Below are 25,043 nucleotides of genomic sequence, written 5' to 3'. Positions count from 1 at the left end.
TTAGTGTCATCATGTTCTTTTATATTAATACTCCGTTTTGACTCAAATACAAACTAAAATATAAGCAACTTTCAACATATTGGTTCCTATTAAATGTCACAATGTAAAAAATACCCTAATTTTTAAACTTATCTGTATCTTATTATATATTAATATCTAATTATTTTTTCTTATGAAATTTGGCGACGTAAAAGGAAAAAGAGAATCACAAGTAGAAACGTACCAGCTCAATGTTGTGGTGGTGTGAATGATCGTGTGAAGATGGGAACTATGATTTTGGGAATAAATCCTCTAATCAAATTTCTTTTAGAAAGTAGTAAAGACCACGATATAATTTTCCTGTATCAACTTATTTCACCAAAATACATACTTAATACCACTATACTGACTTCAGGAATGAACAAGGGTAGAATACAACAATTGTAACATGAGTAATGCCAGCATGTAAGACCCAATGTAACGCCACTGTCCAACAAGAATACATACAGATCCACCCACAAAAAATACTAACGATTTATGAGAGCTGAAATCAACTCCTCTCCAGCGTCCAACCAGCGACTCACATTCTCAAGTGTTGGCATCTGTTTATGCAGAAAGCTATTCACCCTCACTCAGAATAGGTACAATGAGCGGTTTCATCTGTGCTAGATATACGATCGCCCACCTGATAAAGTTAATTAAGAACCAAAGTAAGCACAAAAAGAAAAAAAAATGGAATGAGAAATATATGGCTATTCGCCAGTTAGAAATGCTATAGAAACAAAGGAAAATGTAATCATAATTAAATGAACAAAGTCTATCACCTCAAGGCAGGCATATTTGGATCTATGGAAATTACTCACCGTAAATTGTTGATAAAAGTGATAGAACTATACAACATTTTGGTATACGAACTACCCTCAACCCCCAAGAAATTGTAATTTAACTAATCGATGTGTTCATTCCATGGAAAGGCCATTTCTACCATCCCGTGATTATACTAGACATTCTGTCATACACTAGCCAGCAACCATTCCGTGTACTGAGGAAGACAATGTCCTCTTTACATGCGCTCATTCAATTTTATCACAAGCTACAAATCCATCGTGCAAAACAACACGTTTAGAATATTATAACTTTTCATGAACTTAACTTTCGAATTCACAGACTACTCACAGGTATTGATCCATTTCCCCTTGACAGCAAGGGCAAGCCAAAGCTTCCCATCCTTTTGTTTCCGTGTGAAATATCGAAGCAAAATGCCTCACTTTATAGACGAAAGTAAAGTACCAATCGCCTAGGTATGCGCTGGCATGGTTGCCTAAACATATCCTGATTTTAAATAGTTCATCCATTCCCCTCCTACTTGTTTACTGCTATTACACAGAACATGGAATTTGACTACAAAGTACTCCAAATCCATCTGCCGTATCATGGACACACAGTGCAAAAGGACAGGTACGGAGACACATCTTCAACCGAACTGGTTAAGGATACATTCATCCTGAGAAGTTATTCAATTAGGGGAAAAAAAAACCTTAATCTTTAGAGGTTCCTTTTCCAATTAATCAATGCCTTGCCAGGGTAATAGGCTCAGGAACACAACTTCTACATGCCCCAATTCGTGTACTAACTTTATGAAAACTATAAGAAAAAACAATTCAAACATTCACTCACATCATCCAGCAGCATATTGTCGCAGTAAGAACCAAGGTTAGGTGAAATCTGCAACAGAGTAGTAAGATATTAATTCATACAGAGAATAATAATTTGAGAGAGGAAATATTATCATGGACAGAGAAAGAGAGAGAACAAAATTCAAGAATAATAAATCTCTTTTTCTTCAGAAGAACTTACATCATCTTAGAAACCTACTTTGGAACTAACTATATAAATACATCACACAGTAAAATCCATCAAGGCATTGTCTGAAAATTCATGACAGAATAAGCTTTTAATTAAACAGAGCAACAGCGAGACGTTTTTCCACAATAATAATAGTGAACAAGTTCACAATTTTACAGATCCATTAGCTGCGCGAGATTATGAATTTCTTTTCGCAGTTTGCGTAAGATTAGCATCACCAATTATTTAATTACTTCACTGATACTATGAGTCTCACAAAGAAACGAAGAAGCATTACAGATTAGAGGAAGGTCCTCTGTTGAAACAAATTCTGGTACAAAGGGACGCGACGATTCCAATCACTGCGAAAACTAGCGTGGTAACCGAGAACCCCATATCGGACCTAATCCTGATCACACAGAAAATGAATTCCTGGAAGAACTAAACAGAAATAGCATGAAGAAAATTCGGAAACGAAACGACACAGCATTACCCCTCAGTTCCGTAATTCGTAGTCGTATTAGTGATCTGAAGCTTCTGAGCTGTTGATATTCAATTTGATTTTATTTGATCACCTCTCATGGCATGGCATGGCCACTGATTGAACATTAACTGTAATTTACTATACACACGTCATATGGGCCTATTATTTGGGTTTGTCGGCCCAATGAGTGTTTGTACTCTCGTCTCCTAAGTTTACAGTTTTTAATGTTTAATTATTTAAATTTAAATTACTTTATTTATTAATAGACATATATAAATATCAATTATTACTTTTTTAAAATCCAAACTATCAGTGATAATTTTCTTTTTAAATTTAGTATAAAAAGGGGCTTAGGAAAGAAAGTCGTCGCAATCAACCATTATCTTCATTAAAAAAAGCATTTTATTTTTTATTAAAATATTATTTATTAAAATAATATTACAAGCTTTTTATTCGTATCATCTTAATACCACTTATTATTTTAATAATATTTTTAAATCTCTTAATTTTGATAATTTTACCATTTTATTTATTTTCGTAATTTTTTTAAATCTCTTAATTTTGATAATGTTTTAAAAGAGTTACAGCATAATGGTGCTTTTGCCATCTCCTAGAATTAATTCTGGTTTCAAGGATTATTGTCTTTTTATGATCAAGGAAGAAAAAGAAATTGAACCATTATATCTATTTTATTTAAGTTTTCTATTTTAAATGTTAAAGAATAAAAAAATAACGAAATATAGTAAACTTTTGAAAAATAAAATCTGTAACATCCCAAAAATACAGTATAAAACCATATACGAGAGTAATCACATATTAACAATACTACAGGTCAGTTTTACACTCGGCTAAATACGATTACGGCCGAACGGCCTTATATAACAATAGGAAATTTAAAATTGCACGCTAGCTACCACTAGACCGAATGGTGTACAAAATACATTATTACCGCACAGTCTTTCAAAAATTAAAGCTAACAACAAACCGAACGTTCCTAAGGTTCGGCCTTCACCTCCGATGCGTCTTCCAATACTTCTTCCAACAACTCTTATCCTTTTGCTCACATCCACACAGATAATCATTGCAACAGGACAACAACAGGACGCACAACACACACAAAAATGATAAACAGGGTAAGCTTATGTAATTTAATTTATTCAATAACAACATACAACATTCATAATTAAACCAACAACACACTAATCATCATTCATACATCAAAGCATGCAAATAACGACCACTTGACTCTGACTGTCCGGACTGAATGAATCCTGTGTAGGTACGACGTTTGTGCATCCGGGTGATGTAGTAACTGGGATACCCTCAGCAGCTGTCACCCGAGGTGATCCGTTCCGTCCAAGTTAACTTTATGGACTAGGACCTCCTGCCATTCTCACACATGACTTACTCCTTTATACATGAGAACGAGTAATCATGGAATATCAGGATGAACGTCTGCTAAGCTTTGTCCACATTCATACTTTACCAATCAATAACCACTTTATGAGATATTCCTCCCTGGAATACTCGTTCTCAATCAAACTATTTCATTCACATCATCATTAATACATTCGACTGAAATACAATCACACTCTCTCATCATCTCATAAGTTCGACTGGAATAACACTTCTTAGAAACTAACATGACCAAGCGTTACTTATTCACTTCAACAAACAAACCACTAAGAGTTCAAAACGGACGCCACGAAGCCTAGGCCGAGTACTAAGACTCTAGGACAACCACCTTTTAAAGAGCAACACTGTTTAACACCCAATACTAATACTGATGAGAAATTATGAGTAACGAACGCTATCGATTTTGGCTGAAGACTCTTATTCTAAAACGGTAATAATAGATTACTGAAAACGAGACCCAACACTTGGTTTAAGACCGAGCCATGTAGAAACGAACAATATCGAACGAGCACTGGTCCAAGACCAAGTACTTATCAGAAACGAGCGCTATTGAGATCGAACGCTTGGTCCAAGACCGAGCACTGATAAACTTACCTTAAAACGAAGGAATATATATATATATATATATATATATATATATATATATATATATATATATATATATATATATATATAAATCTTTATTCTCTTTTACTTTTAAAATAATTATCTTAACATTTAGATAAGTCAATTCATATTAACGGCCAATCCATGATGCATTGAGTATATTGGGTTAAGCTTGCACCTAACCTACCTGATAAGAAAATCTTATTACTGGGTTGGAGCATATTTTTACATTTCTTTTTCAGAATCAATCCAACTTAATTAATTTATAAAAAGATTAAATTATGTTGGATTAGTTAAGAAAATGTGAGGTTTTCTTAGAGAGAAGGTGAAGATTTTAGAGAGAAGGAGGAGAAAACGTTTTCAGCAATTTGGAGAAGAAGGAAAGCATGCAGAGAAGTGACACGACATTTGAAATTTCGCATTAAGTGCAGCCGTCACCCAAATCGAACGGTCACTCTCTTATAGCCATTTATTTTCCACTAACTCAGACGTTCACTCTCTTTTTAACACATGAATCTCACTACTTGGGGTTTTGAGTGTGTTTTAAATGGGGTCTACAAAATTCAATGTTCCAAAATTAATATTTAATGTCATAATAATTTACTTTACAATATTAGGAAAAAAATTACTTTATAATAAAAAAATAAAAGTTATAATGATTATTTTTTATTAATTATTAATTACAAAAAAACATTTCAAAGTAACAAAGTACATTGTAGGTTTGTCAACCGTTATTAAATAAAAAGTAAAATAACCTAACCTCCTTTCAACGGTTCGATTGAAGTCCAACCAAGGAAACTAAATCCACTGAGAATTGGAGGGTAATCCATCAGCGACAATTTCCATTTTTCCATTTAGCCCTAAAACCCTGAAAAGGCACATAAAAATAACAGAGAGAACAAAAAAAAAATGGCGATGCTTCGTCCCCTCACAAACCCCAACGACCTTCTCTCACTCTCCTGCTCTTCTGCATTCCACCACAATGCACTCACAACCTCTCTTTCCCTCAACCCCAGAACCACCACAATTCCCCCTCAACGTCGTCGTTTTGCCTCTACCCGATGCTCATACGCCTATGTAGATAACGCTAAGATTAAGGTTGTCGGCATCGGTGGCGGCGGCAACAATGCTGTTAACCGCATGATCGGTAGTGGTTTGCAGGTGGGCCAATTGGGTATCTTGTTCTTCGCTACCCAATTTCAAATATCTATTCTTGTCATTTTTTTAATGCTTCCTATTTTCGATTGACTAGTTTGTTTGTTTGCTTATTGTTTGTGGAGACATTGTTTTATAGTGGTTGCACATTATCGAATTCCTATCTTGTTTCAGATGAATAACAGTAAAACCTCTTTTCAGTACACCTTTACTGTTAGTTGAAAGTTATTGAAGATAACAAAACTTTGCTGGTCTTGTTTCTTATTTGATGAGCTATACTTTAGAATTTTAGTTTCTAACAAGTTTTTAGCTAGTAATAGAGTTTATATGAAGGAGTGTGTTGGATGGCATAATAATATTCCTTTTGAATCCAGTGTTACTTTGTAGCCAGAGAGTGGCACTATTCTATTAACTTCCATTTGTGTTTTGCTGTCACCAATCGAAGGATGCTGATGCTATTTTTGAATTCTGCTGCAATCAGGGAGTAGATTTCTATGCAATAAATACTGATGCTCAGGCACTGCTAAATTCGACCGCTGAGAACGCTATTAAAATTGGAGAAGTTCTAACGCGTGGGTTAGGTCAGGCGCTCTCCTCGCATAAGTTTTTTTTTTTTTTTTACTAAATTACTATGATGTGATTTGTTTTGTAGGTCCAGACTGTTTTGTTTTGTTTTTTTTTTTGCTGATTTTGTTGAGAAATTGAGGGGTGGTTTTTGATTCAAAGTACTGGTAGAGATACAGGTACTGGTGGGAATCCACTTTTGGGGGAACAAGCTGCGGAGGAATCCAGAGAAGCTATAGCTGAAGCTCTTAAAGGATCAGATATGGTGTTTATAACAGCCGGGATGGGTGGTGGAACGGGGTCTGGTGCCGCTCCAGTTGTAGCCCAAATATCAAAAGAGGCAGGTTACCTGACTGTTGGGGTTGTTACCTATCCATTCAGTTTTGAAGGGCGTAAGAGATCCTTGCAGGCAGGTGTTTTTTTTTTTCTCATTATTTGGGAATGTGATTACTGAGCCAGTTCTACTCTTAATTAAAACTTCCCTCTTTTTTTAGTATGTTAAGAAATATCACTATCCTCTTCCTTAGCGGTGTATTTGATCCTGAATACGAGTGCGTTTGGAAATCTGTTTGCACTCTTTTAGAAGAAAGTTGGCTGGCACGTTCATAGAGGGAACCTGAAGGTTGAGTTGACATTTTGTTGAAATTGGCGTTTTTTTCAAACACACTGTATAGTTTGTTATCCAAGTTGTGTGTAATCCAATGTCTATAATTTGTTGTCTTAAGTTTATTTTCTCTAGCTGATAAGAATCTATGGTTCATCCGAAACCTGTAGTCTTTCATTTGAAATTTACAAATAACTTTCTAATTTTCATTTTATTTTCTTCAGGCCTTTGAAGCCATCGAGAGGCTGCAGAAAAATGTTGACACACTTATAGTGATTCCAAATGACCGTCTGCTTGACATAGCTGATGAGCAGATGCCTCTTCAGGATGCCTTCCGTCTTGCGGATGATGTTCTACGGCAAGGAGTACAAGGAATATCAGACATTATAACAGTGAGTTGATTGGCAAACGGTGCATTCATTTTTTTGTACAGACACTAGAACTTGATTTAAGCGCCTTGTTGATCCCATTAGATCACTAACTTGCAAAGAGAGGCACCTACTTTTTCCTTCGTGTCCGAGTCATCACTCGATTACTTCTTCATAATTCGGTATTTTGGTTTGTATTGATGTTAAGGGTATGTTTGTGCATTTTTTGGTCTGAACGTCATTATAAACGGTCGTGCTTTGTTGAAGGTACCTGGACTTGTTAATGTGGATTTTGCTGATGTAAAAGCTGTGATGAAAGACTCTGGGACTGCAATGCTTGGAGTAGGTGTTTCGTCTGGAAAAAACCGAGCAGAAGAAGCAGCAGAACAGGCTACTTTGGCTCCTTTAATTGGATCATCTATTCAGTCAGCTACCGGGGTTGTGTATAATATCACTGGAGGAAAGGACATAACCCTGCAGGAGGTGAATAGGGTGTCTCAGGTATTTAAGAATTTTATGGTAACTTGAGGAACACTTTGTTATTCCTGTTATCTTGTAAAATTGTTGCTAACATGATGTTTTTGCACTTGTTTTACCATAACATGTTAAAAAAATTAAGTATTCCTGTGGCCATTGGAATTCATATGGTCAATAATTTTAGATAGCCCTCAGAGGTCTTTTTCTTTATGAGCCTACCTTCATATATATATATATATATATATATATATATATATATATATATATATATATATATATATATGCTTTATTTCGCCTTTGTTGCGTGGTATAACTGCATGCAATTGTTGCAGAGTTCACTTCCACATTTTCTTCCCTTTTTCTATGTATCTATCCTGTCCTCAACACGTGTAATTTTTGTAGGTGGTGACTAGTTTGGCTGATCCTTCTGCTAATATTATATTTGGGGCTGTTGTTGATGATCGGTACACTGGAGAGATTCACGTAACTATTATAGCAACTGGCTTCTCGCAGTCTTTCCAGAAGAAGTTGCTAACAGATCCCAGGGCTGCAAAGCTGCTGGATAAAATGGCTGATGGCCAACAAAGCAAGGCAGTGCCTTCTTCTCTCAAGGCCTCAAACACTATTGAATCTAAGCCCTCCCCGCGAAAGCTCTTCTTTTAGTTGCCTATTTTACACTTTTCGTTTTTCTAATTACTATTATATGATTCAGTAGTGCAATGATCTTGATGCTTAATTCATTTAGTGAGATATCGTTCTCTTGATGTTCTTTCCTCTCCAGTGTGCATTGTTCTTTTCAAATTAAGGAGTCGTGAAGTTTGAGAATATGTTTTCTATTTGTTTTATTTTTTAAAAGATTTGCATAGGAAACGGCAAAAACTATTTTTTTACTGTATTTTAGACTTAAAGAAAACTAGAAGCAGAAATTAAAATTACATTTTTGTAAACGTGAAAGCTAAATAAAAGTGGAAGATATGATATTGACAGTGTATGTGCAGCTCAAAAGCAAAATTCCAAGTGGAATAGATGTACGCATAATTGTAATTATCTTTAAATTGTTTACTAGACTAAGATACAGAATATAACAAGTTCAATTGAAAATTATAATAACCTCTAATTTGATTACCTTAAGATTTACTTTTCTCCCCATCGAACACGCACGAGGGAAGGTTATAAATTAGGTGATATTGCATGATGATAATGCGTTAGAATGCATAAAACCAATCTACGTGTCCTGGAAGGATAACGTGACCTATAAGGAAAACGTTATAATGATTCTTTGAATGGTCTACCAACCCACTTCGATATACTCGGATTTGGATCTTTCGATATACTCGGAATCTTATGTTTTCGGAGCTGATTTTGAAATATATAGAATTGAATAGATATTTTATCTTTTATAACACACAAACTCAGATATATTAATACTATAACTGAATACTTTTGGAAGTTTACTCAGATATAAAAGAATACTCAAATTTCTGTACTCATTTTTATATCATCAGTATTTTCTTAAAATTCTTATTGACTTAAAAATTATTTTCTACATATGGATCCTTCTTCAATTATTACAGCAACTAGACAAACCCTAAAAGATATAAACTCGACTCTTAAAAACCTCACTCTTCTCTTCTAGAAATAGCATTCCTCTCCAGTAAAAGCAAATAGAAATTCTTCTTGAGCTTACATGCCAATCTTCCAGATAATAGGGACACAATTTGAGCAGCGTGGCTCTATCCATTTTTTATTATTTTATTCAATTCCTAGGTGGGTGACACGTTTACAATTCTCGTTTCTCAAAGCCACACATTTTAAGGCCTGCTTGTATAGTGGTTCAAACAGTTGAATTTGTCATCTTGAGGTTGGTTTAAACACGATTTCCAATAAATGTTTTCCGAAAACAAAAAATAATAATTGTGGTGAGAAATCTGTTTGCAGATGGATACAATCAGGAACAAAAACTTGTAGTCAATTTTAATCCTCAAAAGAAGTCAGTAGTTAATGAGATGGCGACAGATGCACCACCAATCTGTTTCATGTTTTGGAACAATGTTTACCAAAATATTATGACAAAGATGATTCCCAATAATGGACAACAAAGTAAGGAAGACACGTAACTTGGTGTTAATGGGGCAAATGGGGAAACCTATAGCAAGGCATAAACATTCCTTCCCCCCTTACTCGGGCAATCGCTTGACTAAAAGAGCAAAGATAAGGATCATAGTTTCGCCTATTAAGAGTTATGAAGCGGTAGTAGGACACATTAACATTACATCAATAAATCTTTAATATTTTACAAGAGAAAAACACACGATATACAAACAGTTATATATGTCAATTACAATACAACGCCTTTCACGACCTCAACAAATTCCATGTCATTGAGGAGTAGCAAGGGAAATGGGGAAACTCGGTTATGACATTTCAGTGCACACGTCAGAAACAAAGACAAAAGGAGAAGCTTGACAAGTTGGGCAATTTATTATGGCATCACAAATATTTGACCAATAGCCAAATGACAACAACCAAAAACACTATACCAACAACTGATAAAAGCATGTACAGGCAGGAACAACCACCCCTGGTTCGCTTGTTTAAAATTGCTAAGTTCTTCTGCACCCGCTGTTTTCACAACACAAATGTTCAAGTTAAGCTGTAACTAAATGTAAAAATTAGCATAATTTAACTTCGATATGATTAAACGAGGGATTTTCTCCCAACAGAATTACTAAAAGAGTGTTACCCTAAGCCTCGAATCTGTGACATCTACATGCTGATCCAAGTCATCCTGGCAGATGAAAAAGAAAGGATTTCATTTTAGAAGAGATTATTGCCATAAAAACACGAATGAAAATTAACGCACGAAGACAACGTACAATGAGTCTAGTGTGTAGACTCAGCTCTTCATTCACTGCCAAAGCAATATGTTTTGTGCTTGCTATAGTCTCTTCCAATTGCTCAAGGCCCTCATCTTGTTCTGCTTGAACAGCAAAGCATTATTAGATCCAAAGAACATACTACAAGCGATATATTTTCTAACAATCTCATCAAATAACCTTTCATTATTTGCCGTTGAAATCCAACAAGTCCGTTGTTGTCCAGGCCAACAGTTCTGGCCATAGCATCTGGTTTTCCTTCTGGTCCAAGCAAACTATCTCTATTTGAAAAGTTTGACATGTTCAATGTGGAAGCCATTTGATTAACTTTTGATCTCAAACTTGCGAGCATGTCCTTCCGACGATTCACCTCCTTCTCAGATCTGCATCAAGTAAGTGAAATACACTTCACAAAACAGTAATGCAAACTTCATCATGCACCTTCACAGCGTAATTGAAAGCATTGCCTCTTCTCTACTACAACTATTTGGCTTAATAGCATACATGTCTTGGTAGACTGGTTCTCCCAACAATGAATTTAGTAATTATATTACAATGTTAAAGACATCCCCAGAAGAGATTATTAATATCAGGAAACTTCAAAATAATTATTCACGGATAGAAAAGTATTAGAAGATGCAATGCATAGTGTTCCAAGATCTTCTTTAACATGAATAATCAACAATTACACTCACATGGGCGGCTGCTTTCCAGGAAGCTTGGACAATAGAGATTGCAAGCTATCAAGCCGGGTACCCAATATAGTAATCTTCCTCCTTATAGCAGATGAATGACGCTGGATTTCTGGTCCAGATGCAGGAAGTGAACTCTGCTCAGAAATCATACCACTGATATCGTCAGCAAGTTTCAGTGCTTCATTATATTCCTTCATCCATGAGTTTGAAGAAGATGCCATTGGCCTGAAAAAAGAAAGAAAGAAAGAAAGAAAAGAGTGAAAAAAAACAAAACCAATAATTGAATTTTTACAGAAGAAATGAAAAAATAAAATCAACTAACAGGTTTGAAAAACATGGATGCCTTTTTTAGATGCTTTGGTGTTATATTCCAATCACAATTGAAGCTTTATCTTACAAATCATAGTGCACATGTTACCGAGGTGAAACTCTAATTTTAATCGGAGAACAACACCGAACTCATCAAAGGAATTATATCTAAGTTTTAACCATAACAAATTTCCCATAGTAAATAAACCACAAAGGCCTAGGAAAATTCAAAATCGCATAGGACATGACAGAAGGAAAGTATTCCAGGTCCGATCATCATCACAAGAAAACTTCTATTATTTGCTTAGTACCCATGCAAAATTTACCAGTACACCTGTTCAAATTAAACAACTCATCCCGACAAAACTTTCCTCCATTTAAACCAGATTGCTGTTACATTGAAAAAGAAAAAGGAATCGCGGGTAATTACTAATTTACTACATCAATTGAAGTATGAAAGAACAGCGCGAAGAGCCCTTAAAAGTTCACGATCGCATAGGCAATAAATCATGGAGTCATAAATTCCAACCCATCACGGGGAGCCATAAACTCTATAATCTTTAACAACAACTTCACCATATATTAGACCCAGAAACAGAAAATTAACAACAAAAATCATGCACCATTAATCAAATGCAAAAATATGTACAAACATGAGGTCATAAGAGCTAATTTCACAATCAGACTAAAAACACAATTCTCATCAGATAAGCATAGAGAGGAACAGTCAAAGTACGGTTCAGAAGGAGAATTGCGTCGATAACGGAAAGAAGTTGGAGTTAAAGTAAAGAGGGGAAACAATCGGGGGAAATTACCTTCCTTTTTGGCAAATTAGGACTGTGAGAGAGAGGGAGAGGAGGAAAGGGGAGATCGGTGCGACGTCGTTTTAGGAAGGTGACGATGGCGATGAGTACAATGAGGCGTATGGCGCCACCTACCAACCGGCACCGTCGTTTACCTCGCGGATTATGGAAGCTGAATGTTTCTAATAATTCATCATCACCACGACGTCGTTTTGGGATCACTTTCACGAGCATTTTCTATTGCTTTCCACCTCAGAACAAAACAATAATCCTAATTACTTTTATATAGTTAAGTATGTGAACAAATATTTATGAATAAAAACTGTATTATGAAAATAATTTCAGAGGGTTTTTCCCTCTTTTTTTTGTAATCAATAATAATAGACTAATGATACTGAAATTTAAATTTGGATGATGTTATCATCACACTCGTTATTTTATATTTGAATAGTCTTGTGTAAAGGTGAATTTTGAATGAGTTTTTGTATAATTTACTTTTTATTTTTAATTTCTCTAAAACTTTTTTTTTAATATTTTAGTATCTAATATTATGTTAAATTGAAGGTGAAGTAAACATTTTGAACAGGGATTAAATGTATATCTACTACTATATGATATGTCGTGTGGCATATAAAAAGAAAAAGTTAAACCTAAAAAATTAAATTTATTGATTTATATTTAATTTTGTATGAGTTGAGGTGAATTTTTTTTTTTAAATTTCAATTTTTTTAAATAAAATCACGACAAAAATTTAAAGTTTCAAAACTAACTATATTTTGAGGTTCAGACATTTATGTCGTGATGTGAAGACAACAGTTTCTTTATCTATGGACTGAAAATTTATTTGGGTAACCAATAATTTTATTTTCATTTTTTTTAATGTTATATGTATTTTAAGAATAAAATTGTAATAGAAGTTTTAAGTTTTAAAAAAATGATATCTCAAAATTGACTTAAAATGTATATCGTAAAAAAATTGTAATATTTTTTAAAATAATTATCCTATATTTCTAGAATTATAGTGATGTTAACTTCAGTTCTGAACAATTTTTGTCCTGTATGAGAATGAAAACTCTCATAATTATCAATCAAATAATTCTTTTTAATAATACTACTTCAATCTTTTAATTTTTTATGTCCTTTAAAAATAAAACCGAAGTTTTTAATTTTAAGAGAATAATATTTCCCAATTGATTTAAAATAAATATCATAAAAAATTATAATTTTTTCTAAAATAATTATTTTCCTCCATAATTAACTTATATTCCTAATAATTATATATTTCTCTCCATTTGCACTTTTTCTACAACCTTCTTAGATTGAGATTTTCCTTTGATCAATCAATGATTTCAGTTCAATCTTTTTTTCTTTTATGAATGCTTTAATTCTTTTTGTCTGATTCTTGTTGAATCTATCGCTGTGAATTTTTTCACCACATATTTGAACTTTTTTGATAATTTGGAAAAGATTGAAAAGTAAAACTTACATTAACACTAACATAAGAGTCATGACTACATTAATATGAAACTAAGATTTAAATCACAAAAATAATTTTGGATTTTATGCGGAGCAATTACATATGATTATCACAAAATTAAAGGGAATTAAAAAACAATTATATATGATTACCTCAAATGTAGAGTAATTATATAAGATTTATAATTTTTTTGTTAGCAATTATTGTATCATTATTTGATGGTGTTGTCATTTTCTCTATACTAATGTTTATACACTGAGAGGGCCATGTCAACAGACAATATCCTTCTGTGTATTCTATAATTTAATTCCATGATTGACCTTTTTTTTTCATTTTAATTTATTGATAACTTTTCCTTTATTATTTTAGTCTTACACGTCATAAGAAATTCAAATTTTATAGACTCGATTTCAAGAGTGCATTTATTTATAGACAATTTTATTATTTTTTATATTATTATTATTATTACTATTTATAGATTTGAGAATTAAGTATTATCTGCTATTTTTTTTTACTCAGTCAAGCTTCCCAACTCTTTTTGTCATAAGGCATATGAATAAGCATTGTACATTCCTAACACTTATCTCTATTATAGTTTTTCTAAATTCATAAAATCTACACTGAGCACTGAAATTAATAATTATCATTATAGTTTTTTTAATAAAAATGTACAATATACTTTATCTTTTCTTTAAATATATATTTTTATTATTTATGGATTGCTATTAGTGTAATTAATGTTTCAAAATGCATAATTGTAAACATTTATATGTTTATTTAGATCATAGCATTTCTTTTACATATCAAAGTTCAACTTTTTAGTTGTATATATTTGTGTGTAGAAAGCAAATTAATGTTGAAAGAGAGGTTAATTTTTCTAACAAAATTTTCACTTCAAAATAAATGTTTTTTTTATGGTAAAGTATTTTTACTATAAATGGAATTTTGATCAATAAGTTTAAAACCTTAATACATGTAGTAACCTTAATAATTATTTTCTTATTTTCTATTTTAAAAATATATTATAAAATTCTTTTGTTTTTGTTGAAACACAAAAACACTGTCATCAATACGGATTAATGTGATTAGAGTTACAATTTAGAGTGTAAGTGTTGGATGAACTAATATTTATGGGGAGAGTAGAGAAAGAAATTAGGGTTTTAATATCAAGCTGTGTGTGTGACTGCCTCAAAAATATTGATTGGTTCTTACACAAATTAGGGTTTCAGTTTCAAGTCTAAGAAAAAATGTCTGTCAAGAGAGATAAGTAAGAAATTGGATATGATTATTGTAGATTAGTGCTGGTTTTGGAGTGAGATACCTTGTGATTTAATAAAAATAGAATAGAGAAAAAAGATCTGGTCCAAAATTGAGCATAAAAAAATGAAAAGCAAAAGATTTGGGACTTGGGAGTGAATGAAGAATTTGGAAAATAAAGAGGGTGATTGCAAAAAGCAGAAAGTTTGAAGCACAAGAGCAGAGAGGGGAAGAAGGGGTTGCAGAGAGAGAGAGGGAGAGAGATGTCAACAGACTTGGACAGACAGATAGAGCAGTTGAAGAGGTGTGAGCCTCTGAAGGAGTCTGAAGTGAAGGCTCTCTGCCTCAAAGCCATGGAAATCCTCGTCGAAGAGAGCAACGTTCAAAGGGTCGATGCTCCTGTCACCGTTAGTCACTCTACTCGTCTTTTTCTTTTCCTTCAATATTCTCCTGTTCTGCATTTCTCTTAGGTTTCTGTCTTCTGGGTTTCCTTTCGTTATCGATTTACGAGCTGTTTTCGTGTGATTTTAGCTCACACTCAACAGAATTACCTCATGTTTTTTCGTCGGGTTTTAGTTTAAGAAGATTAGTTAGTTGATAACTACTTTTCTTTGGTCTTCGACCTATCTAGGGCTTGTTATAAATGTCATGTATGAAATGATGAAATAAGGCTTACGTGTCGCTCTTTCCGGGGATTTAGTGGATTTCCTCTCTCTTTGTTTTGACCTGTTCGCACAATTCATTGCTTTGTGCTTTGTTTTTGCGTTCAGTGTGTCATGGGGAGCACACTGTCTCTTTGTTTTGACCTGTTCACTTTTTTCACTGATTGGTTTTGTTGATTGTGTCATTCTTTGTGCAGATATGTGGTGATATTCACGGTCAGTTTTATGACATGAAGGAGCTTTTCAAAGTGGGAGGGGATTGCCCCAAGACTAACTATTTGTTCCTTGGGGATTTTGTTGACAGAGGATTTTACTCGGTTGAAACATTTCTGCTTCTTCTCGCTCTTAAGGTAATAGTCTGTTATTTTTTTTGGCATGATAAAGCTATTGGAAGTGTGTTGTATGGTTTATGTGTGTATTCTATGGTTTCAGTGTGCGTTAGATCTGCTATGGGCCACCTTGCAACAATTTAAAAAATGTTTCAGTTCGTCTGCTCAATGATTATCTCAGAAATATAGATGGTCTTGTGGCTTCCAAGCCGCTGGTTTTGTTGAACAGTGCTTATATTTTGTTTGAGTGAACTATATAAAAGCCTTTTCTGTTTTGGGAACACAATGTGCTATTGTTCGAGAATGAAACTGTACAAGTTTTTGGGTGGGGTAGGGGGATGATGTGATTAGTGAAATGCAAAAATCTACCTGAGGATGCTTTATTATTAGCGATTTGCTATTAATCTGGTCTGTGATTAAGATTTTGTCAGTAAAAAGTAAAACAAAAGGCTCTTCATGTCTGCTCGTTTGGTTGTTGTTTGGTGCACTTGGATGGAATGAAATAGAAGAGTTTTTACTTAGCAATAGCAGTTTCTTCTTTTTACTTTTCTTGTCAAGACAGAAATTTATTTGCATCGTCATTGTAGGTTCTTGCTCAAGGGATTACTGTCTATAATACAAAGAGTCTAGTGTTGCTTTTAAGCTTGTGCTCTTTTCATATGCCATTGTCATTATTTCCAGTTTGTTTGTCTCTTGATGAATTGTTTTTTTTATCATTTTTTAAAAATACCTAAAGAGAAACAAAAATATATAAAGTTTTTTTTTTTTTTAATTTTTTGACAACTGGGTTTGTCAGTTGTGTTGAACTACTCATTCTGTTGTGCTCCTAATGACACTACTTTCATTTTGTTCATTATTGTTGTAACTAATTATTGATATACAATCAGGTGAGGTATCCAGATCGGATAACACTCATAAGGGGAAACCATGAAAGCCGTCAGATCACTCAGGTTTGTCTATCAGATAAAGTGGAGGAAAGAAATAAATCCCTTTTTATAAGCATTACGAAGAAAACTAGGAAAAGACATTAATATTTTTCTTAACATTTTGTTTCCGGAGAACTCATTCAACATCTTTCACTTGACAGGTATATGGATTCTATGATGAGTGCCTTCGAAAGTATGGTTCAGTCAATGTATGGAGATATTGTACTGATATATTCGACTACTTAAGGTTTGCTAACATCTAATATATAACCAGATTTTATACACAAGTTTCTGTGGATGACTTAAAGCAGATTGACATCATGATATAAAGATTTTTTATTTGAGTCTTGCATTGGGAGCTACTTCTAGTGAGAGTAACAATGCTAGATTTGCTATAAAATTCTTGAAATGGTTTCAATGCCATGGGCTTGCTAATTGCTCTCTTGTTACTTTTAGTCTTTGTTTCTTTTATGGGTACAGGGACTGCCTGTTTTGTTTTATTTGAAAAATGTTTTTTCTGAAAAGGAAAATTCTGTATGATGGTCTTTATGCAAAATTGAAGTTATTTTCTGGGCAACTTCTTTTGGACTATTTTTCTTTATTATTCGTGCAACTGTTCAATTCATGTTTGAAAGTACTTGCAATACATTTTAAGAAGGAAAGGGATTTTAGTTTGCGTGAGCTGGGTTAAGACAAGAAGGAAGCTTTGTGTGGCCTCTCTTTGTGTATTTTAAAAGGAGAAAAGTTTGAGCAGGTGATCTTAAAATCTATCGATTGAGTATTCTGACAGACTTGTCTAGATATGTAGAAAAAAAATGCTAGCAATTCTTCAGTACACCTTTTTCATCACCTCTTTTTATCATTAGGTAAATTGCATATATTGTATAATGGTATTCAATTCAATCACAGAGAGAGCAGTGTTGTTAAACCAATAATTTTACTTGTAGAATCATATAATCGAGTTTTATGGCTATTATGTGTTTGATCAGATGTAGACTTGGATAGTGGGATTATGCTGCCAGCTCAAAGATTGGGGAATTATCTATCCCTTGAGTTGCAGATCTGAGAAGTTGTGGGTTAGATTTTATGACCCGGTGGAAAAAATTTATAATGTTTCCCTAGTTTGTCCTCCACTTCTTTATGTTACACTCCAACTAAATTCTCTTCCTTTTGGAACTTGTCTCTGCCATTTATTCTCTATTTCAAGTTTATTTTGTCTTGGGTAATTGGTTTAGCTGAAATTTGAGAAATTTCCTGTTTTCTCTGTATTTGACCTTGCTAGCCAGCTTTTCTTAGTTCTCCTTCTGTTCTGTTTGTCCTCCTATCTTGTTTGAACCCATTTGGACTTGGGTTGGACTCTCTCTCTGTAGTAGTGTCTAGGAATTTAGTGTTGAGTGTTTCTTTGGAGTGTTTCTCCTCTCTCCCTCCTTACTTTCTTGGCTTAGAAAACCCGTGAACTGGACTTGATTTGGGCGTTCATTTATAATACAATAACTGCAAAATAAAGGATCTGAACTCTTACCTGAATCTTGTGGTAATTACACACGTTAATTAATTACATTGTCAACCTTTATGAGAAAATATGCTTTTATATTTTTTATATGATCTTAGTACGATCACATAGTTAAATGATCTTTCATCCCTCGTCCCTAGATATAATTTCGATTTTAACAACCTTTCTGATTTCAGAGTGTTCAAAAAGTGTCAAATTGCAAGTGTTCGTAGTGCACAGAAATAAAAAAATAGATATAAATGAAAATATTAGTGTCAAGTTGCATATAAAACAACCCAACTGCATTTACAGATTTAGTTGGTGTAGCTTGTGCCTTCCCTAATGATTTTGTATGTTGACAACAATAAACTGCAGTTTGTCGGCCTTAATTGAAAACAAGATTTTCAGTGTTCATGGGGGTCTTTCTCCTGCAATTTCAACACTGGATCAGGTTATAAATTTTACCGTCTCTGTTTAGATTGTATACTGGCAATATTTTATGCATTATTTATCTCACTTATATATAGATACGGACTATTGATCGGAAGCAAGAGGTACCTCATGATGGTGCCATGTGTGACCTACTATGGTCAGATCCAGAAGATATTGTGGATGGATGGGGTCTCAGTCCCCGTGGTGCTGGTTTCTTATTTGGTGGCAGTGTTGTTACTTCCTTTAACCACTCAAACAACATTGATTATATATGCCGTGCTCATCAGTTGGTGATGGAAGGATATAAATGGATGTTCAATAATCAGATAGTTACCGTCTGGTCAGCTCCAAATTATTGCTATAGGTACAAACTTGATTAAAATGTTTTTTTTCTTATTTGTGTTCTGATGTTTTTAGTAAGACATTTTTCTTCTTTGTTATAGATGTGGTAATGTAGCTGCAATTCTTGAGTTGGATGGAAATCTGAATAAGCAGTTCCGGGTGTTTGAAGCTGCTCCACAGGTTTGTAGGCAAAAAAATTACCTGATATTTATCGTGATCGTGAGTTCCCTGTTTAGAGTGAGTTATTATACCGATTTTTCTGAAGTAGTAACAATATCAGTCTCTCTATTGTCAAATTCATTTGTGGTTAGGAACGTGCTTTTCATGGCATTGGGTTCAGGACTATGAGAATGACTGTTTTTATCCTACTCTGTTTTTGCGTATTCGTTTTGATTACACTATCTTTGCATGTTTAAGCAAACAATTCCCTGTTCTTTGCTAACTTATGAAGATAGTGTGGGATATTGTGTCGACATGAAAATGTAATTGTGCTAATATTTTCTAAATTGATTTTTAAATTTTGATGAAATGTAGGAATCAAGAGGGACACCTGCAAAGAAACCAGCACCAGATTACTTCCTATGAAGGTTATTTTTTTTTTTTTCCATTATCGAAATGCTCATATTGGTGTTGGGAGACTTGAATCAAGGAGATCATTTCTGACTCGGGAGGAATCAATGAAGGGAAAATCGGTTGTGCTGGCAGGAATTCTGCATCCCATTGGTCTGCTTCGCCCATCTTTAGTGTTATAGCAGTATTGTGAATTAGTATGTGATTTGCAATATGTTATTACTGCCTTTGTTCATTCAAAACTGTGATGGACAGAGGGTTTAGAGGGAAATGATGTTTTGCATATATGAAAACTTGATTACAAAGGATTCAATCGGATTGGAACAGGGAATATTGGGAATTAACTTTCCAAATATATAATCCGTGGAAAAAAAACCCCACTAGTTGATTTTTGATTATCATGGTTGCCAATGTTACACCTGGAGGTTGGTACTAAAATCTTCCCTTGCTTGAATTTGACATTGAAGGTTCACTTGCTACTGAAAAGGATCCTTTTTCTAGTGAAATTCTGTGTAAAATTTATTATTGGTATTCTTATTTTATGATTGGGAGTTCCAGAGCTGAGACAAAGGATGAGTAATAGGCTAAAGGTGGTATTTTCAGATTATAAACGAAATTACCACTTGGGAAATTTTAAACTCCGATTATTGTAAGATGAAAAAAGTTCTTAATCTGAAAATTTCTGCGTCAAAAATACTTCCTTGGAAAAGAAAAAGTAAACTTTTATTTCCCTCTGCTTTTTATACAACTGAGCAAGAAAAAAAGGTTAACTTCTGTTTTTCATTCTTTTCTCGTATTAAACATTCTAATTCCTGCTATATATGGATAGATTTATTTTCAAGCATGCTTGAAAATAAAATAAAAAATTTATTTTAAGAAAAACCATGGTCCTCTATATGGTATTTTCAAATACAATTGCCGAACATGTAAAAGCAAATATTAACCAATGTTTTAGAAGTATTGCTTAAGATAATAAAAAAAATTCTTAACAAAATTCAAGAAAACTTTCTTTTCATAATTTTTATACATGATTGTCACTAAATATTATTTTCTTTTTAACCGTGTCAGTTTATCGAACAGAAAAATAAAGGAAAAGGTTAAATGCATTTTCAGAATTCTAAAATCAGAATATAAGTCGCGTGGGTCACGAGTTCACGTTTTATTATGTTAAACAATTGATTGATAGACACTCCAAATCCTATCAGACACATGAATATAGAGATCAAAGGAAAAAAATGGTTTAGAATATAAAGTAAAAAGTAAGATATTTTTTCTTTCTTGGTACTAATGAAGCGATCGAGAAAGTAATATCTAAGAAATTATTGCTCTTATGTTAATCTACGATGATTGTTGTGCCAGCTCCATGTCAACTTAATAACAACAATAATAATTAATCAATCTGAGCTAAACTCCGAAACAACAACTTCTGATACATCTCCCTTCACAGTTGCTGTTCCTGGTCGTTGATTTCACCAACTCGGCTCCTATCCAATACAATATTGTAGTTCATTATTATCCGAAAGATAAATTAGTAAGAAAAGCTATGACGTTTTTCCTTAGTTTTTCATCAAATGGGTATGTTTCAAGATTTCATTTTTCACTGGATAAACATGAAAAATTAACCTTGATCTTGTCAAAACTTGTTTTCTGAAGTCAAGGTTAAACAACTTGGGTTGCATAATGATATTGGCTTGATCGATCCCTCAGAAGGCTCCACCTGCAAAATTGGAATGACATCCTCAACCTGTTTCCTTCTTTTATTCCTTCTGCTCCTTTCATCCTCCACAAGTGGTGTTCAACATCATGAAGAGGGTTTCATCTCTATCACCATATCTGATAAGGGTCTCGATTTTGCCAAGGATATTCTGATAGACCAAGCTGTTGACTCTATTACTCTGTCTCAATTGCCAGATATTGAGGAGACTGTTCAAGTCCCTCTTGTTGGAAAAGCCAGAGTTGTTCTTTCTGAAATCACTATCAATGATATCCAAGTAAATTCTTCATCTGTTAATACAGGAGAAACAGGCATTGCTGTTGTTGTTTCAGGTGCCACAGCTAACTTGAGTTTGAAGTGGAGGTACTCTGCCAGCAGTTGGTTAGTCCCAATTGGAATTTCTGATAGTGGAACTGCAACTGCAAAGGTCTGAATCCAGATTCCAGAATATTATTCACTCTTTATCTTGGAGTACTTTGTATACACACTGGCCGAGTAAAGTGTTACCGAATTACAAATTGTTAGGGTTGACTTCTAGCCATTTTAAAATTTATATTAACCATGGTTTCTAATTGGTTGACTGTGTAAAATTAAACTCTTTTCCTTTTTTTCTGGAGTTGCACCAATTTGTTTCACGGCTTATAATTTGCTTTATAGCATTGTGCTCTAACTAAGAAAGTTTGATCTTGAACTAACCTGAAGTTGGTTATTCTGATGAGAATCGGTTCGGCTGGCTGTGGTTATGGCTGAAATTTCATTCACAAGACATGTGTTTCAGTGTCTGATAGCCTAAAACCTTTGTCAGTGATGCACTTTTTTCGCAAATAATTTTGTTTGTACTGCTTAATCTGTTATATTCCTCATTCTGTTGTGCTGTGCTATGTTGGAAGGTTAATGATTTGCAAGTTGGACTTACTGTGAATTTAACGAATCAAGAAGGAACTCTTAAGCTGCTTCTCCTGGATTCTGGATGCCATGTTAGAGATTTATCCATAAAGTTACATGGTGGAGCAGCTTGGCTTTACCAAGTGTAAGGAACCTTCTTAAGCAATGATTTTTATTACTACAAACTCTTAAACATGCTCTATTAGAGTTATCTTCCTCCATTGCTGATTTAGGCTTCACAATTCCATAGGGAGGCTTTGGCTAATAACTATATAACCCTTATGCTATATTTCAATCTTTAGGGTGGGACATGAAACCGAAAGTGCAGATAACTGTGTTCCATTATCTTGTGCTGCAAAAACTTTTCTAGAGAATATAAAGCTAATTTTCTGATATCCTCCTGAATTGTTGTCTCTTCTAAAGAACCGAAGCTTGGCTCGTATCTAGACCCTAATATGTATACTATTTGATGATATCATGCCAATAATTTCTATCTTCTTGCAGGCTAGTAGATGCTTTTGCAGGAAGTATAGCATCTGGAGTTGAAGAGGCAGTTTCTGATCAAATAAATGAGGGGATATCAACTCTTGATGTTTTGTTACAATCTCTTCCAAAGACTTACCCAATAGACGAAACAGCTGCTCTAAATGTTTCTTTCGTGAACAATCCTGAGCTAAGTGATTCTGCTATTGAATTAGAAATTAGTGGTTTATTCATAGGAAGGAATGAAATTTTGTCACCTCAAGGTTACCACAGAGGTTCAGACGTTTCTGTTTCCCGTGCCAACCCTTCGCCAAAGATGATAACAATTTCATTACATGAAAATGTTTTCAAATCCGGTTCCTTGGTTTACTTCACTGTAAGTTTCTGAAGTCTTCTACTTCTTTTATTTTTGCTGTGTCCAATAAATGGATATTATAAACTGACATATAGTTTTGATGGTTTATGTTGTTCTTGTGCTCACTCAGGCAGATACTTTGAAATGGACTGTTGATGAACTGCCTGATCAGAACCTTCTGAACACTGCTGAATGGAGATTCATTATTCCTCAGTTATACAAGCAATATCCAAACGATGACATGAATCTTGATGTCTTTGTGTCTTCTCCACCGGATATACAAGTGACAAACAAAGATGTTGTTGTCCAAATTTCCATAGATATAATACTTAATGTTCTGGAAGCTGGTGAAGTCGTACCTGTTGCATGCATCTCGGTGGTAAGCTTAATGAAAACCAATACTAAGTGCAGAGTTTAAACTTTTATGATTGTTACACTGTTTAAGCAGGCATCCCTCATAAATAATATACTGCTTCTACATTGTATTATCTAACATTGTCCCTTAACCTTGGTTATTGGTACAGGATTTTAGTGCATCTTGTGCTGCGGAGATCATAGGAAACAATCTTGCTGGTTGGCTTAAATTGAAAAAGTTTTCGACATACTTGAAATGGAGTAAAATAGGGAAACTGCACGTGAATCTGATTCAGGTAAATTGGAATGTATATATTAATCTTCTCAGCTTGTAGATTTGTACTTTGACGTGAAATTGGATGAAATTGTACAACAAAAAAATGCCTTATCCCACTTATCAGCTACATGGGTTACAAGCTGCCTTTTGACTCTGTTAAAAGATTAAAACATTTAAGATCTTATTAATCTTGAGATCCTTTTAACAATTTTCTCCAATGCCCTTCTTGATCTCCTCTCTTTTTGATAGGTAATAGGTCTAAAAACCTTGCAACCTATACTTGTAGTTAGGCTTCTAGTGGCCCTTTTGCATTTGTTGAAACCACCTCAACTTCTAATCAGATGAAATTTAACTCCAATTTCTATTTTGGCATATATATGATTGTTAAACCTTAGATATTTTATATCAAGGTTATTGTTATGAATCTTACTCTATAACTGTGTAAACATTTGCAGTCAGTGACATCAGCTGTCCTCAAAACCGTTCTCATACCATACCTGAACTCACAGTTAGTGAGGGGAATTCCACTGCCAATTCTTAATGATTTTGCTCTTGAGAATGCTCGTATATTGTATGCTCCCCCATGGATTACTGTGACCAGTGATGTTTCTTTCTTCGGACACTATCATCACAAGCATCTACCAGCTTATGTATCATAAACAAGTTCTCAGATATTTGTCTGCTTGTGTTCCAAGTGGCAATAAGGTAATGAGAAACTGGTCAAGATGGCAGTGAAGAGTGAATCTCATGAACAAACATGCATGCAGGTCCATTACTCATCTTCTGGTATTTTATGTGTTCCATCACTGGTGTAGCTGATTTTACCTTTGTAAATCATTCTGTCCTTACGATCACTTGAAAAAGATTGCTCTGTATGTGTAAACGTGTGAAAATAATGCTAACTTTTTGTTCGTATATTTCATTCACAGATCTTCAGTTCATTCTTGACTGATATTCTTCACCTTTATCAAGAGCAGAATATGTTCATCCTAAACTCACCTATCCATAGTTATTGTCACTAATTTTAACTAGATCTTAGTTTGTCATTTCTAGTTCAAACTAATTAAGTTGCAAGTTGACTCAAACCCCTACCTATTGCTAAGTATCATAGTATACATGGATTATAACGTAACACGTATTGACTTCTACAAAAAGGAACAGATTTTAGAATTTCAGTTCCATGGACCAACCTTATTTACATAACCTTGTGGGATTTTTCAATGATAAAATGGACTACAATAATGATTTGATTAATTTTAATAGATGTATTTGACATAAGAAATTATCTCTGCCAACTTGTTTCTATC

At 34.0% G+C, this 25,043-nt stretch overlaps 5 protein-coding genes across 5 annotated transcripts; 3 read left to right on the top strand and 2 right to left on the bottom strand.

The window, feature by feature from the left end:
* Nucleotides 1-274: 274 nt before the first annotated feature.
* On the bottom strand, nt 275-2,457 carry LOC124839511 (V-type proton ATPase subunit e2-like). Its single transcript, XM_047315341.2, has 4 exons — nt 2,318-2,457; nt 2,123-2,233; nt 1,657-1,704; nt 275-664 (listed from the first exon to the last, which is right to left on the bottom strand). The coding sequence occupies exons 2-4, from the start codon at nt 2,218-2,220 to the stop codon at nt 598-600; spliced, it is 213 nt and encodes a 70-aa protein (XP_047171297.1). The 5' UTR covers nt 2,221-2,233; nt 2,318-2,457; the 3' UTR covers nt 275-597.
* Nucleotides 2,458-5,171: 2,714 nt separating this feature from the next.
* On the top strand, nt 5,172-8,267 carry LOC124839506 (cell division protein FtsZ homolog 1, chloroplastic-like). The gene is made up of 6 exons (XM_047315336.2): nt 5,172-5,491; nt 5,967-6,066; nt 6,229-6,458; nt 6,878-7,045; nt 7,289-7,522; nt 7,901-8,267. Exons 1-6 carry the CDS (start codon nt 5,240-5,242, stop codon nt 8,159-8,161), a joined length of 1,245 nt encoding a protein of 414 aa, XP_047171292.1. The 5' UTR covers nt 5,172-5,239; the 3' UTR covers nt 8,162-8,267.
* A 1,485-nt stretch (nt 8,268-9,752) lies between these two features.
* Nucleotides 9,753-12,396, bottom strand: LOC124839503 (syntaxin-51-like). Its single transcript, XM_047315335.2, has 6 exons — nt 12,194-12,396; nt 11,070-11,294; nt 10,555-10,757; nt 10,375-10,475; nt 10,242-10,286; nt 9,753-10,120 (listed from the first exon to the last, which is right to left on the bottom strand). The coding sequence occupies exons 2-6, from the start codon at nt 11,288-11,290 to the stop codon at nt 9,989-9,991; spliced, it is 702 nt and encodes a 233-aa protein (XP_047171291.1). The 5' UTR covers nt 11,291-11,294; nt 12,194-12,396; the 3' UTR covers nt 9,753-9,988.
* A 2,404-nt stretch (nt 12,397-14,800) lies between these two features.
* On the top strand, nt 14,801-20,066 carry LOC124839496 (serine/threonine-protein phosphatase PP-X isozyme 2). Its single transcript, XM_047315322.2, has 8 exons — nt 14,801-15,322; nt 15,775-15,927; nt 16,794-16,856; nt 16,994-17,079; nt 18,700-18,775; nt 18,852-19,120; nt 19,200-19,278; nt 19,633-20,066. Exons 1-8 carry the CDS (start codon nt 15,179-15,181, stop codon nt 19,681-19,683), a joined length of 921 nt encoding a protein of 306 aa, XP_047171278.2. The 5' UTR covers nt 14,801-15,178; the 3' UTR covers nt 19,684-20,066.
* A 1,004-nt stretch (nt 20,067-21,070) lies between these two features.
* Nucleotides 21,071-24,677, top strand: LOC124839508 (putative BPI/LBP family protein At1g04970). The gene is made up of 7 exons (XM_088095912.1): nt 21,071-21,243; nt 21,322-21,809; nt 22,273-22,412; nt 22,772-23,126; nt 23,236-23,484; nt 23,630-23,755; nt 24,192-24,677. Exons 1-7 carry the CDS (start codon nt 21,240-21,242, stop codon nt 24,393-24,395), a joined length of 1,566 nt encoding a protein of 521 aa, XP_087952038.1. The 5' UTR covers nt 21,071-21,239; the 3' UTR covers nt 24,396-24,677.
* Nucleotides 24,678-25,043: the final 366 nt, after the last annotated feature.

This window comes from Vigna umbellata, chromosome 1, assembly GCF_029865625.1.
Source record: "Vigna umbellata cultivar VRB3 chromosome 1, Vumbellata_1.0, whole genome shotgun sequence".
In the NCBI taxonomy this organism is placed as follows: Eukaryota; Viridiplantae; Streptophyta; class Magnoliopsida; order Fabales; family Fabaceae; genus Vigna; species Vigna umbellata.
This window is presented reverse-complemented; position numbering and strand designations above follow the sequence as displayed.

What these genes read in the sequence shown, in the direction of transcription:
- LOC124839511 (XM_047315341.2), bottom strand. Translation starts at nt 2,220, where the DNA reads ATGGGGTTCTCGGTTACCACGCTAGTTTTCGCAGTGATTGGAATCGTC. An exon ending in AGAGGACCTTCCTCTAATCT is followed by an intron (nt 1,705 to 2,122) that starts GTAATGCTTCTT and finishes ACTCTGTTGCAG; the next exon opens with ATTTCACCTAACCTTGGTTC. An exon ending in ACAATATGCTGCTGGATGAT is followed by an intron (nt 665 to 1,656) that starts GTGAGTGAATGT and finishes TAACTTTATCAG; the next exon opens with GTGGGCGATCGTATATCTAG.
- LOC124839496 (XM_047315322.2), top strand. Translation starts at nt 15,179, where the DNA reads ATGTCAACAGACTTGGACAGACAGATAGAGCAGTTGAAGAGGTGTGAG. An exon ending in TGCTTCTTCTCGCTCTTAAG is followed by an intron (nt 15,928 to 16,793) that starts GTAATAGTCTGT and finishes ATATACAATCAG; the next exon opens with GTGAGGTATCCAGATCGGAT. An exon ending in GATATATTCGACTACTTAAG is followed by an intron (nt 17,080 to 18,699) that starts GTTTGCTAACAT and finishes AATAAACTGCAG; the next exon opens with TTTGTCGGCCTTAATTGAAA.
- LOC124839503 (XM_047315335.2), bottom strand. Translation starts at nt 11,290, where the DNA reads ATGGCATCTTCTTCAAACTCATGGATGAAGGAATATAATGAAGCACTG. An exon ending in CCTGGAAAGCAGCCGCCCAT is followed by an intron (nt 10,758 to 11,069) that starts GTGAGTGTAATT and finishes TACTTGATGCAG; the next exon opens with ATCTGAGAAGGAGGTGAATC. An exon ending in TCAACGGCAAATAATGAAAG is followed by an intron (nt 10,476 to 10,554) that starts GTTATTTGATGA and finishes CTGTTCAAGCAG; the next exon opens with AACAAGATGAGGGCCTTGAG.
- LOC124839506 (XM_047315336.2), top strand. Translation starts at nt 5,240, where the DNA reads ATGGCGATGCTTCGTCCCCTCACAAACCCCAACGACCTTCTCTCACTC. An exon ending in TGATCGGTAGTGGTTTGCAG is followed by an intron (nt 5,492 to 5,966) that starts GTGGGCCAATTG and finishes TGCTGCAATCAG; the next exon opens with GGAGTAGATTTCTATGCAAT. An exon ending in AGTTCTAACGCGTGGGTTAG is followed by an intron (nt 6,067 to 6,228) that starts GTCAGGCGCTCT and finishes GTAGAGATACAG; the next exon opens with GTACTGGTGGGAATCCACTT.
- LOC124839508 (XM_088095912.1), top strand. An exon ending in GTGGAACTGCAACTGCAAAG is followed by an intron (nt 21,810 to 22,272) that starts GTCTGAATCCAG and finishes CTATGTTGGAAG; the next exon opens with GTTAATGATTTGCAAGTTGG. An exon ending in GCAGCTTGGCTTTACCAAGT is followed by an intron (nt 22,413 to 22,771) that starts GTAAGGAACCTT and finishes ATCTTCTTGCAG; the next exon opens with GCTAGTAGATGCTTTTGCAG.